This window comes from Equus przewalskii, chromosome 8 (assembly GCF_037783145.1).
Source record: "Equus przewalskii isolate Varuska chromosome 8, EquPr2, whole genome shotgun sequence".
Classification (NCBI taxonomy): domain Eukaryota; kingdom Metazoa; phylum Chordata; class Mammalia; order Perissodactyla; family Equidae; genus Equus; species Equus przewalskii.
This window is the reverse complement of record NC_091838.1, coordinates 44,924,291-44,937,781: the sequence shown is the minus strand read 5'-3', so window position 1 is coordinate 44,937,781 and position 13,491 is coordinate 44,924,291. Positions and strand designations below refer to the sequence as shown.

Below are 13,491 nucleotides of genomic sequence, written 5' to 3'. Positions count from 1 at the left end.
CTTAGAGTTGTGAGTCATGCTCTGCCGGCCTTGAGTGCCAGATCCTTGGTGACAGAAGCAGCCATAGAGTCTTTAATAAATTTGTTGTTGGTGTGTGTTTGTGATATGTGGGGGCCTCTAAGAGCACAAGGTCCCTCTTTCTTAGGCCAAAATGTGGCACTGTTCGAACCTCACTTTCTGTTCTTTGAAATGAAAATGCACCAGTTACGCTGGCTCTATCCACAGAGTGAAGGATAGAAGGGTCACTATCCAGAGAATTTACGTTTGTTTGAGGGGGATATTAAGGTTTGATTTTCTAGATTTCAGTCACATTTTATCAGCTCCATGACCTTGGAAAAGTTACTTATGAGCTGGATATCCAGGTTGCCTCGTCTCTGAAATGGGGATTAAAATATGACCTATCTTACTACATTGGGTGAGGTTTAAAGGAGAAAACATATGCAAAGTTCTTAGCAGCATAATGGCCCAGGGTGGGTATTAGTGATAATGGTGATGATGATTTGGATGGCAAGGCAGAGCTTGGGGAAAATTTGTTTCATTACAATCTGTGGGATGGACCAGCTGGTACTTAGAATTAAGAGAACTAATTGGACTAGGGCATGACTTTACCATCAAGATCTAAGGCAAAATGTTCTTTAAATCTGAAAGATGGAACAAGGCTTTCTGAAGTACCATCAAACTCATAGATTGTTGTGTGGCAGCTTGAGCAGACCTGGAACGATCACCAATGATATTAAGAACATTAGATTCTTTGAAGGACTTGAGTACTCTTAGGATTATGCTGCAAATATACAAGTGTTTATCTGTCAAGTTTCAGGGCCACAGCCAGGCCCCAATGTCCAGGGAAAAGGTCTTTGCCTAAAGTTGAGTAATCAATTGATCTGAAGACCTGATTTGATGACAGCTGAGTTCACCTGCCTCATTTTGTGCACAAATCTCCATTAACCATTGCTTTCCACCATTCCTTTGCTGAACTGTGAATCACGTAAGGGAGAGAAGAGAAAAAGGAACACAACTTCAAAGGTAATTTCTTTCTGCTCCAAAGACAGTCTTGGGTTTTCTGGTTGAACAGAGAATTGAGAAATAAGCATGCATCATTACTTTCTATGCAAAAAACATTCTTCACTTCAAATGGCAATTAGTGATAACATTTCTATATCGTGTCATGATGAGATTTTTATTCTAATCATCACTTGGCAGTAAATTAGTCATTTGGGCACAGTTAGAGAGGATGTATATTTCATGAGACAGGTATAGATATCAAGATCTGTTTGATATTTACTCAAGGTAAATGGGAAGCATCTCAAATTATTATGAAGGAAGCATACTAGGCAAACAGGACTGCATGGCAACAAAATGTATGCAGTAGAGACGCAGGAGGATTTTCAAAACACTCTTGGTGTCGTTAGTGTAATTATTGTGAGGAAGGTGGAACTCTCCAGGGAACTTAAACTCCAAGTCATTCATAGACACACCAGATCCCTCAAAACCCCTTCTTAACAATGTCAAGGGCAAAATCAGCAATCGACTTCGTTTTCATCTAATCCTTTCCTTTTTCTGTTATGGAATCCATCCTTTCCACATTATACAATATTTAAATGGATTTCTCTTCTCCATTTGCACTTAAGTCTACTCAGCCAAATGAATCAGAAAAGCAACTTGACCCTAAAGTCAAATTGGAAAGCTACTCAATGCACAGGAAACAGGCCACCACTCAAATGATGCACCATTTCTTAGCAGATGAACAGTTCCTTTTACAACAATTTATGGAAAATAAGAGAATCGTACTTCAAAACACCTGTAGCTGTAGTTATTCAATAGCATGTTCCAGGCTTCTCTGCTGGCTGGCAGGCCTAAGCAATTATGATGTGCAGGTAGAGTTGTAGTGAGAAAAACTCTATAGACCCCTTTCTTTCTTATTTCTTCTTCCGTCCTTCTGTTTTTCCAACTTCTGTGCACCTCTCCTTATCACCTCTACTGTTAGTGCTACTGATAACCACACTCACCGACACACTCTCCTACCTGCACATATTCACACTGTCCTGGACCCAGTCCTTCCGTGCTCCTCCAGTAAGGCAACAGTAAATGGCCCAGTTAGGAAACAGGACATTTCTGCCATCATTTTGGCCCTATGTAATATCTTTTTCAGGGAAACAGATGACCTCATGGGGAAAGTCAAAGATATGGGATCAGATCCATTTCCTCAGAACCACTTCTAGAATATGGACAATGGGAGTACAATCCCAAACCCAGTGCAGAAGGTGGAGGTGTAGAAAGAATTTAGTTTCCTGGAGGGAATAGATAGGTGCAGTGACTCAGGAGAAGGTTGGTGGGGGAGAAAATGACAGTTTGCCAGCTGGTGGGAATTTGAGACTAGAATACAACTTTGTGACAGTTTTTCTCTTTCAAAATTGCTCTGAAGTTTAAAATTGTGGAGTGAGTTAGGAGCGGGTGGGTGGTAATGAGTGGAGAATACAAAGTGGAACTTACTTTTGGCTCCACCATCTATATGGATGATCCAAAGATGATGCTCAGGGCTGACAAGCAGAAAGTGCAGTAGCTGTGAGTCAAAGGGAGGTAGAAGTCATGAGTGTGGCTGTGTTCCTAACGAGAAGTCCCCCTCTGCTGATCTTAAAGGAAATGGAAGAAACTAGTCCAATACGACATAAATGCCCCATTTTAGGAAACAACTAAGAGGCAACCAGTCAGCCCGTGAGTTTTTAGAGCTAAATATAAAACTGGATATACCCTTCCTAGAAAGTAATCCTTGAAGCTAAGAATGGTTCCCAGGAAAACTATGGATTGTCCTTGGGCTCTGATAATTCATAGATGCCATGAATTTTAGCTCAGTTTTTGGACAGTTCATGAAATCCCTGAGAATCTACATTCCCAAATTGGAGTCAGGTAATGAAAATATACAAAATGTGAAAAGAATATGGGTGTGTACTTCAGACAAAAATTAGTGACTTGACACCACTTCTGACCAAGTAGGAGTAACGGGAATCAAACTTGTCTTTACAGATGAAATAATTAGAAATCCAAAGGAAATGTATGAAACGACAGTTTTCAAGGGACCAGACATCAGGAAATGAAGGACAATGGTGCTCAAGGGACAGAAAACATATGAGGTGAGCCCTATGATGGCCCTAGCTTACCGTCTTGAGGGAATTTCCAGTTGCAGTTCAGGGAAGAGAAACCCAAATAGAGCCCAGTAATCATGCTGAGTTGAAGAGAGGAATCTGAATGTTCAGGGAGGCCAAGGCAGCTAGAGTTCACAGGACACCGTCCCAGAGAGGAGAGAGATCCACAGAAGGAGAATGCCAGCGATCTCAGAGGGTCTCCCCATGCCTCCCCTAGGTATTCAGCTGAGTTTCCATCAGTGCATGCATTGCAGGAGACTATCAGAGGCTGGGGAAAGAATCAACAGAAAGGAATAGAAGAAACAAGACTAGGGGCTCAGACGAGGATAGAAATAGTTCATTCCCCCAGTCAGAGAGGAAAACCTCATAACTGATAGGACATTAAGTGGAGTACTCAAAAGGGTTTAGCCTCAGTAGTGGGGCAAAATCAACCCTAGATCAAACGTTGCTGTAGCTCTACCTCACAGATCTTGGTTAAGTATTCAGGATGGGCTATGTTTCTCAACCTAGCATGAGTCTGAAAGTGCCTGGATTTTGGACTGAGTTGGAAGACATCTTCCCGTATGCTGCATGACCAATATTACTCAGTCAAAAGAACTCCTTGTGTCTCTCCAGGGCTACTGTAGCAGGAATTGTTACCCATGTGGGTCACTGGGTGGTGCCTTGCAATCCAAATCTCCATTTATGGCTACTTGTCTCCTTTGTGAAGCTAGGATACAAATGGTAACACTTAAAGCACAACTGTGATGAAGACCTCTGTCTTTGCCAGTTTTCACATTTCCTGCCTAAGCCTGTTCTCCTCCCTTGAGAGAATTCTAAAACTTTCCTGATGACACTCAGTTTAGCTCTCCCTAGGAAAAGAAGAAGGGATAAATGGAAACTGAGAAATGGATTAGCCATAAAACAGAAGTAGCTGACATTCCCCAATCAGAGGACATTTATTGTGAACCTACTATGTACTGGGCACTGTTCTTGGTGCTTTCAGATATATTTCAGGGGACTATGTCCTTAAATTAGGGAAGTGATTCAATCACTTGTTTTCAAACTACAGTATTCCCAACAGAAGACTACAGAGGAGGTATGAGGTAAGAGTACAATTTAATTGTTAACTTTGAGATAATTGCTCTAGTATTTACTGAAAAGTATACTTTTTTCTTTCTTTTTTCTATATCAACCTGGTCATAAATCAAATCCTCATGTGTATGTGGTTCTAGATTTGGACTCTATTCTGTTCCATTGGTCTATTTATCTATCCTTCTGCTAATGCCATGCCATCTTAAGTACTATAGGTTGATAATAAGTCTTGACAGCTGGCAAGGTTAGACAAAAAAAATCAGTCAGAATCCACTGTGGTAACAAAACTCTCACAAAATTATCAGTGGTTTAACACAATACAGGTTTATTTCTTGTTCGTGATTCATGTCTACTATGGACTGTGGGTTGGCTGGAAGTTCTTCCATGCCTGGTCATCACTCTAGATCTAGGCTCCTGGAACAGGCACCGTCTAGAACATTGTCATTTGCCATGATAGGATGAAAAGAGAGAGTGTGGCATAGCATGCACTGGATCTTAAGATTTCTACCCAGAAGTAACCACTTCTCATATTTTTTTGCCAGAAGCCCATGGTAATACCAAATTACAAGGGATCAGATGTAATCTTGCCCAGAAAGAAAATGGGAAATATTTGGCAACCGTATTAATGGTTACTATGATCCCCTACTTTTATTTCTTTTTTCAGGAATGGTTGGCTATTGTTAGTCGTTTGTCATCCAGTTACATTTTAGAATCACCTTGGCACGTTTAACCAAAAAAAAAAAAAACACAGCAAACCAAAATCAAGAACTCAAACCCAAAAAATCCCATTGTGAAATTTTGATTGAGATTGTATTGACTCTTAGAGATAAAATTTGGGGACGTTTTTACCATTGTGTCTTCCAAAACATGAACATGGCATATTTCTCCAATTATTTAGTTCTACCTAAATACATTTCAGTGACATTTTATAATTTTCTCTCTAAAAGAATCTTACGCATATTTTTTGTAAAATGTATTTCTAAATATTTTATATTACTTGATGCTAATGTAAGTGGCATCTTTTTGTTGCATTTTCTAAGTATTTGCATAGAAACTCTTCTCATTATGTTTATTGATTTCTTTTCTTGAGCAATCTTCTCAAACTTTGTTTTTAATTCCTTTTTTTTTTCCTAGATTCTTTTGAATTTTCTACATAGGCAATCATATTTATCTACAAATAAAAAGTTTTCTTTCTTCTGTTTCATTGCTTATACTTTTTCCCTCTTGTCTCAATGTGGTGGCTAGGACATCCAAGATACTATTGAATAGAAGTAGTTCCAGTGAGCACCCTTATCTTGTTCCTTATTTTAAAGGAAATATTTTTAGTATTTCATGTTAATTATGATGATTTCTTTGTCAATATTTTTTATCAGGTTAAGGAAGTCCTCTTTAATTTTTATCGTAAATGGATTTTGGATTTTATATGACTCTTTTTATGCATCTAGAGATGACTGGATAATTTTCCCCCTCTAATTTGTTAATGTGGTGAATTGCATTAATTGATATTGTAATGACAAACTAATCTTGCATATCTGGCATAAAGCCAACTTTGTCATCATGTATTCTCTTTTTATTCAGGGATAGATACAGTTTGTTAACATTTTGTTTTAAATTTTTTTCATCTATAATCATGAGTGAAGTTGGCTTGTGATTTTTTCATACTGTCTTTAATCAAATTTTAGAATCAAGATGAACTGAGAATTAGTCCCTCTTCTATACTCTGAAAAAATCTTGTAAAATTGAAATCAGTCATTTATTCAAAGGTTGGTAGAACTTGCTTATAAAACTGTCTGGCCCAAATAAATGGGGTGGGGGGTGCCATTTTAAATTAGTGATTCAATTTATTTACTGTTTCTGGAGTTATTAAGACATTGTTTTTTCATCAGCCAACTTAATTTACATTTTTTAAGAAATTAGGCCATTTATTCAAGGTTCCAAATTGTTGGTGTAAATCTTTGCTTAAGTATTTTTATTAGTATTTTCAAAGAACCAGCTTTTGGCTTTGCTGATCCTATTGAATGCTTGTTGTCTGTATCACTGACTCCTACTCATATTTATTATTTATTTCCTAATTCTTTTTTTGGTTTATTCTGCTATTGTTTTTTCTTCTTAAATTGAGTTCGTTCATTAATTTTTGCCTTTTTCTTTTTAGCATTTCCAACTTTAAATTTGCCCTAAGAAGCTGCTTACCTGCATTCTGCAAGTTTTGATGTGGAGGCATTTTTTACGTGTGCGCTATTATTCAGTTGGAGAAATGTCTTAATTTCAATTATGATTCCTTCTGTGACTCATGGGTTACCTAGTGGTCATTTCTTCATTTCATTAAGCATTTCTTATTTTCCAAACTTATGAGATATATTTTTTAGTTGATTAGTGCCATTGTAGTTACTGAATATGGTACCAAATTTGTTGAGCTTTTATTTTTATTCCATTTTTTGGGAGGGGTTGTTTTGTTGTTATACATTCTACCTCTGTTTTTTGTGGTTACCCCCCAAAGTTTAACATTCATACTTAATTAGCAAAGCCTAAAGTTAGACAATATCTTTATTATCTTCTAGAGCAATACAAGGACCTTAGAACACTGATTCCAGTAACTTCCTTTTTAATTTACATGCTATTCTAGCCAAGAATCTTCTTTCTTTTCAAATATCACATTAGTATTATTGTTTTATTTAGTTCATGTTTGCTTAATATAATTACTACTTTCTTTGCTCTTAATTTCTGTTGAGCTATCAGATTGAGGTGATCAATTAAGACGAGCCAAACTGAAAAGAACAATCAAGATTTTATTACTTACTGAGATAGTATAAGCAAGAGGCAAAAATGGGCACCAGATCCCTCATGTTCCATTTTTCCACACAGAACAGCAAGGGACAAGGGGCAGATCAATCAGGTAGATGGAGGGGAATCATCTCATTGCTGAAGAGCTCTGAATGAAAGACTCCCGACATTTCACTGGGGGTTGGGGTGCAGGGAGGCTAGAGAGAGGGGAAGAGGAAAGGGCTAGAAGTGGAAAGGGCTGAGTCAGTGGGGACAAAAGTGTCTTAGTCAGGACCCTCAACAAGGAGGCCTCTGAATGGAGGTGTCTGGGCTAGGAATATGGATAAGTGTATGAACATGGTTAGCCCAGATGTCCTGAGTCTTTGATTGCAGCTCCCTTCAGAAGACTATAATGCACTGGCTGTGCACCAAGCCTGGTGTGAGGAGGGTAGCTTTCCCCTATGGGGCCTGCCAGACAAAGCCTTTGTAATCACCTATAGCTGAGCCTGAAAGATCACACATTGATCTTTGGCATGGACCCAGACTCTTCACTTCTTCTTGTCTGTTGGTCTTCTCTCCAGGGTCATTTAATTTTGCCAGGAGCACACATTTTCAAATTTCCCTTAATGAAGTCCTATGGTGGTAAACTTTCAGTTTTAGTTTATGTGAAAACATCCTTATTTTGTTCTCATTCTTGAAAGATATTTTTGCTGAGCATAGAATTTTTAAGTTGATAATTGTTGTCTCTTAGCATGCTGAAGACATCATTCCACTGTCTTCTGGCCTGCACTGTTGCTATTATTAAAAGTTATCTATTATTAATTGTTGGTCCTTTTAAGATAATCCTTCTCTCTTGCTTCAAAGATCTTCTCTTTGTCTTTTGTAGTCTGTAGTTTCTCTATAATATGTCTTAGTGTGGATTTCTTCTCATTTATTTTATTTGGGATTCAGTGGGTTTCTTAATTCTGTGCATTGGTATATTTCATTATTTCTGGAAATTTTTCATTTATTATTTTTTCAGACAATTCTTTGTCCTATTTTCTCTTTTCTGGAACCCTGATTAAACATATATTAGATGATATATAACTCTGTCCTCCATATTTCTTAACTTTTGTTCATATTCGCCCTTTTTCTTTCTGTGCTAAATTCTCGTGAATTTCTTCACTATTATCTTCCAGTTCATGAATTCTCTCATCTGATTTTTAAATTTCACTTGCTGTAGTTTACATTTCTACAAGTTCTATTTGGTTCTTTTTACAATATGCTTGGTCACTTTTTAAATTCCTTCGTTCTCTATTCTATTTCCAAGCCCTTCTTTTACCTTCTTAAACCTAATGGACATAGTTTAGAAAATTCTCAGTCTAAAAATTCCAATACCATAGGATATCGTGGGTTAATTCTGCTGTTTTCTTTTTTGGTTTGCTCTTGTGCAGAATGCTATGGTTCTTTTTTTTATTTTTTTCACTTTTGACTGTGAGTTCATATTTATTATAACTTCGTGGAAATTTCTTTGGACCCTCCACTCAGTACTTATTTAATAACAATAATTTTCCTTCCAGTCCTCGGAGTTATTTTTAGTTCTCCATTGTGTTGAGTATACAGGCATATCTCATCTTATTATACTTCACTTTATTGTGCTTCACAGATACTGCATTTTTTACAAGATCCTCCACTAGAAAAAGATTATGACTCACTGAAGACTCAGATGATGATTAGCACTTTTTAGCTAATATCTTAATTAGCTTAATTAATCAAATATTTTTTAATTAAGGTATGTACATTATTTTTTTTAGACATAATGCTATTGCACACTTAATAGACTATGGTACAGTGTAAACATAACTTTTATATGCACTGGGAAACCAAAAAACTTGTGTGATTCACTTTATTGCAACATTTCCTGTATTGTGGTGGGCTGGAGCCAAATCTGCAATATCTCCAAGGTATGCCTGTAATCCTTTGGGGTCCCAGTTTTAATAGGGTTCTCTAGTATCCCTAATGTGGCAGGCTCTGGGATTTGTCTGCAGTCCCCTGGACCCTGAAAGGCTGTGAAATGGAATTGAAGTTCACCATATTCTGCAAATTTTCTCAAAGAGAAAGCTGGTTTAATGTTCTGGGTATCTCTCTTGCTTTATCCCTTCACTTAGTTTTTTGGCTAATATTCTTTACCTTTTAAACAGTTCATTCATATGTTTAAGAAGATGTTTCCTAGATGTTATCCAGCACTTTTAGTTGTCAGTGTAAGGGCCAGTCAGAGGACCAGTCTGCTGCCTTGCCAGAAAGGAAGGACCTTACTGTGTCCTTCAATCCTTTTAATTATTACCGTTAATAAAATTGATACTTAATTTCTCCTTCTGGGAATTCAATGACATGTATATTAGACCACACATATAGTAGATCATAACTCCTGGATGTTCTGGTGTTTGTTTTCCTTCACTCTTCTCTTAGTGTTTTAGTTTGGATAATTTTTATTAACCTATTTTCAAGTTCATTGATTCTTTCCTCAGACTTGTCCAGTCTGTTGATGAGCTCAGCAAGGAAACTCTTTATCTCTGATGCTGTATTTTTTATTTTAGCATTTTCACTTGACTCTGCTTTACAGTTTTCCTCTCTCTGTTGAAATTCTCCTTCTGTTCATGTATGTAGTCCACTTTTCCCACCAGATCTTTAACATGTTAATCATAGTTATGTTAAAGTCCTTCTCTGATAGTTCCAACATCTAGGTTATCTCTTAATCTGATTCTCTTAATTGTCTTAACTCTTGGCAATGAGTTCATTTTTTATTGCATTTTTTTGGTGTGTCTTGCAATTTTTTTATTGAATACCAGACACTATGTGTAGAAGAACAGTCGGGATTCTTCCCAGAAAGGATGGGGGTCAATGTTTTTGCTCTGTAGAAGCCTATGAATATTATTTAGCCTCTTTGAGCATCAGTCCTGTTATCAGCAAAATGTGAATAAGCCCCAACTTCATAGAAATATTGTGTGAAATATATAAAACATAAATGTAAAATAGTATTATCATTTATCTGGTGATAGACCCTGGTACTCATCCGTAATAAGGCAATTTGATTATACATACTTGATTTTCCCCCCAAATGGTGACATTTTTTCTAATTAAAAAAAAATTTATATCTTATTTAAAAAACTCTAATAGTATAAAAATGTACAAGTTAGAAAGCCAAATGCCTCTATATATTCAATTAAGACCATACTACAATTGTGTATTCCTCCATTCCTTCAATAAATAATCAAACAAAAAAATTGGTGTCACTGTATTTGATTTATTCTTCATACATACACATGTGAAAACCAGAGGTCTTCCAAAGATTTAGCCAATGTTTACTTTCAAAGTAGAAAGGAAGATTAGCCCTGAGCTAACATGTGCTGCCAATCCTCCTCTTTTTGCTGAGGAAGACTGGCCCTGATCTAACATCCGTGCCCATCTTCCCCTATGTTATATGTGGGACGCCCACCACAGCATGGCTTGCCAAGCGGTGCTATGTCCGCACCCAGAATCCGAACCGGCGAACCCTGGGCCACAGAAGCGGAAAGTGTGCACTTAACCACCGCACCACCGGGCCCGCCCCTAGAAATAATACTTTTAACAGGTGGTATAAAGAAATGGCCCCACTGTGATCCCTACCATATGTTGATTCTATGTGGGGGTAGAGATCATTCTTTATTCTAGAAACAGAGAATTTGGAAAGTATCAAGATATATAACAGAAAGTATGAATTAGTGTTGTGCTTTGAAATGGATCAGGTGAAATTGTTAGGTGAAGAGGGGCTTCCTGAAGCTGCAGACTCAGGATTCCTGTCCAGAAAGGACAAAAGTGACTTCTTTCTTGTTCTTCTTAAGACCGGGGCAGCATTTCTTCCATGTCTGCAACGACGTAAGAGACAACTGCCCAAAGAGCAGCAGCAACATTCATTTGCTTTGGATCCATGACAGTCATGGTGTCTCCATGGGAATGATGGAAGGAGAAATATTTATGTAGGTCATCAAGTAGACTGGCTCCTGGGGAGGAAAGAGGAAGAATTCTTAGGGAAGCATTTTGACAGACTTTGCTGCATAGCTGCTCAGAAACCACTGCCACCCTTCCTGCTTTGTTCTTTCCTGCTCCTACTATACATGCTATAATGGCAAAGTAATTACCTTCCTAGAAAGAAATGGCCATGTGACACCATTCTCAGAACATGAGATAGGTATATGAGTAGTAGGATGTGAGTAGTAGGCTGTGGGAGAGTTCTAGGAAGGCCTTTACTTTGCTGAGTAAAGCCGGAAGGAGAGTCAGGGAAACACCCTAGTGCGGCATCAAAAGCAGATGAGAAGTTTGGAGCTTCACGGGGCAAAAAGCCCCCAGGCTAAAAATGGCAGAGTGGAAAGACTGAACGAGCCTGGATTTAAAAAATATTGCTGGTTCACTGAACACGCTGGTCTACTTCTGCACTTCCTGCTACATGAAGGAAAATAAACGTTGATTTGTTTAAGTAACTGATACAAACGTCCTCTTTATTCATAAAAAGTATCTTTTTTGTACCTGCAAGAGTACAAATCATGTACCTTCCTGCATACAAAAGAAAGTCAATACTCCTTTGTTCAAGTTTTTCTTCTCAAATCCTTCTTTTACATCCCATGAAATTCCCCAGCAACCTCCACCGGCACCAGCAGGAGTCTCTGCCCCGCTGAAAACCTTTTGTCTCACTCAGGAGTGAAGCCTTTTTCTAATTTCAGCCATGGACCAGAGCCTCAGGGAATCGTCACTGTCTCCTATTCGTCCTTCAGAAATTACTGGGCTCATTTTGTAGATTCCAGTTGCAGTTCTTTAGGCTCTGGCCTTAGTTATTTATTTACTTACCATTTCATTTTGAAATATACCACACCTACTTAAGACTGTGGAAAACATAAATGTATGTCACAAAGGATGACAATATAAAAAGTACACACATGTCCATAATTCAATGCAAGAAAGATATTACCAGTACCTTAGAAGCCCATTTTATGAGACCCCCCTGTAGATCCTTTCCTTCCTCCGGAGGTACCCACTATCCTGTTCTGCTTGTGTGCTAATCACTCTTTGCTTTTCTTTGTAGTTTTACCACATGTATATGTATATATATATAATTTATTATTTAATATTGTCTCTTTTCAACCATATACCCCAGATATATTTCTGCGACTTGCTTTTTCTGCTCAATCATATGCTGAGATTTATCTACGCTACTGTGTATTGCTGTAATATTTCCATTTTTATTGCTGTACACTATCTCATTGTATTTATTTATCCATTTTTCTGATAATGGTCATTTAGGTTGTTTCCAAGTTTCTGTCATCACATGCTGCTACGAGCATTCTCCAGGGTCTAAATGTAGGAGTGGAATTACTGGGCTATAGAGTATGTGTATGTTTAATTTTATCACACAATTCCAAAATGTTTTCCTTTTCAGTCTGTACTTCTGCTGTCAGTATGTGAGTCTTTCCCCTGCCTCACATCCTCTCCAGCTCTTAGTATCGGCAAGCCAATTTCTGCTAATTTTGTGGATGTGAAGTATTATCTCACTATGGTTTTAACTTTAATTTTTAAAATTATTAATGAGATTGAGCATATTTTCCATATGTGTATTTTTTTGTCATTTATTTTTCTCCTTTGTGAAATGCCTGTTCATCCCTTGCTCATTTTTCAATTGATTTGTTTGTCTTTCTTACTTATTTGTTGGAGTTCTTGACATATTTCAGATACTAATCTTTTGTTGGTAGTAAGTTTGTATATATCACTTGCCAGGTTGTGGCTCATCTTTTTACTCTGTTATTGTAAGTTTTGATGAATAGATGTTTTTACTTTTAATGTAGTAGAATTTATGAATCTTTTCCTTTATGATTTTCACTTTTTGTATCTTAAGAAACCCTTCTCTACTCAAAGATCATGAAAATTTTTCTGAGGTACTAAAACTTTTAAAGTTTTGCTTTTCATTTTTGTTTTTCATCCACTTAGAACTAGAGCTGATTTTTGTGTAGAGTAGGCTTCTATTTGTATTTTTCATTTGTCCCAGCAAAGTTTTTGAGTAGCACATCCTCTTTTCCCACTGACCTGCAGTGTCGATTTTGCCATCTGTCAAGTTTCCTTATGTACGTGGGTTTGTTTTAGGGCTTTTGAATTCTGCCCCATCGGTTTATTTGTCTATCCCTGTGACCATATCACAGTACTTTAATTACTATTGCTTTCTAATCCTTGTTATCTGGCAGGGCAAATTACCTCACCTTCTTCTCTTCCTTCTTCAGAATTGTGTTATTATTCTTGACTGTTTGCTATTTCAGATAAAGTTTAGAATTATGTTTAAATTCCACAAAAAGTTTTTTGGATTTTGATTGGAATTGTGTTAATCTACATATCAATTTGGGGAAAACTAACATCTTTATGTTAGGATGCTGTGTTCTTATTCATAAAAATGGTGTGTTGATATGTTGCTATTTATTTGTCTAGAAGACAAAGTCTTTAAAGTTTTGCAATACAGTTT

At 37.2% G+C, this 13,491-nt stretch overlaps 1 protein-coding gene across 4 annotated transcripts in view; it reads right to left on the bottom strand.

Annotated features, from left to right (window-relative positions):
- Positions 1–10,237: 10,237 nt before the first annotated feature.
- The window catches only part of CPQ (carboxypeptidase Q), a 462,588-nt gene continuing 459,334 nt past the window's right edge, over positions 10,238–13,491 (bottom strand). For all 4 annotated transcript variants that reach the window (XM_008523652.2, XM_070631792.1, XM_070631793.1 and 1 more), the window contains one exon: positions 10,238–10,993. In XM_008523652.2, coding sequence (XP_008521874.1) covers positions 10,830–10,993 — 164 coding nt within the window. In that variant the 3' untranslated portion in view covers positions 10,238–10,829. The remainder of the gene's footprint in view (positions 10,994–13,491) is intronic.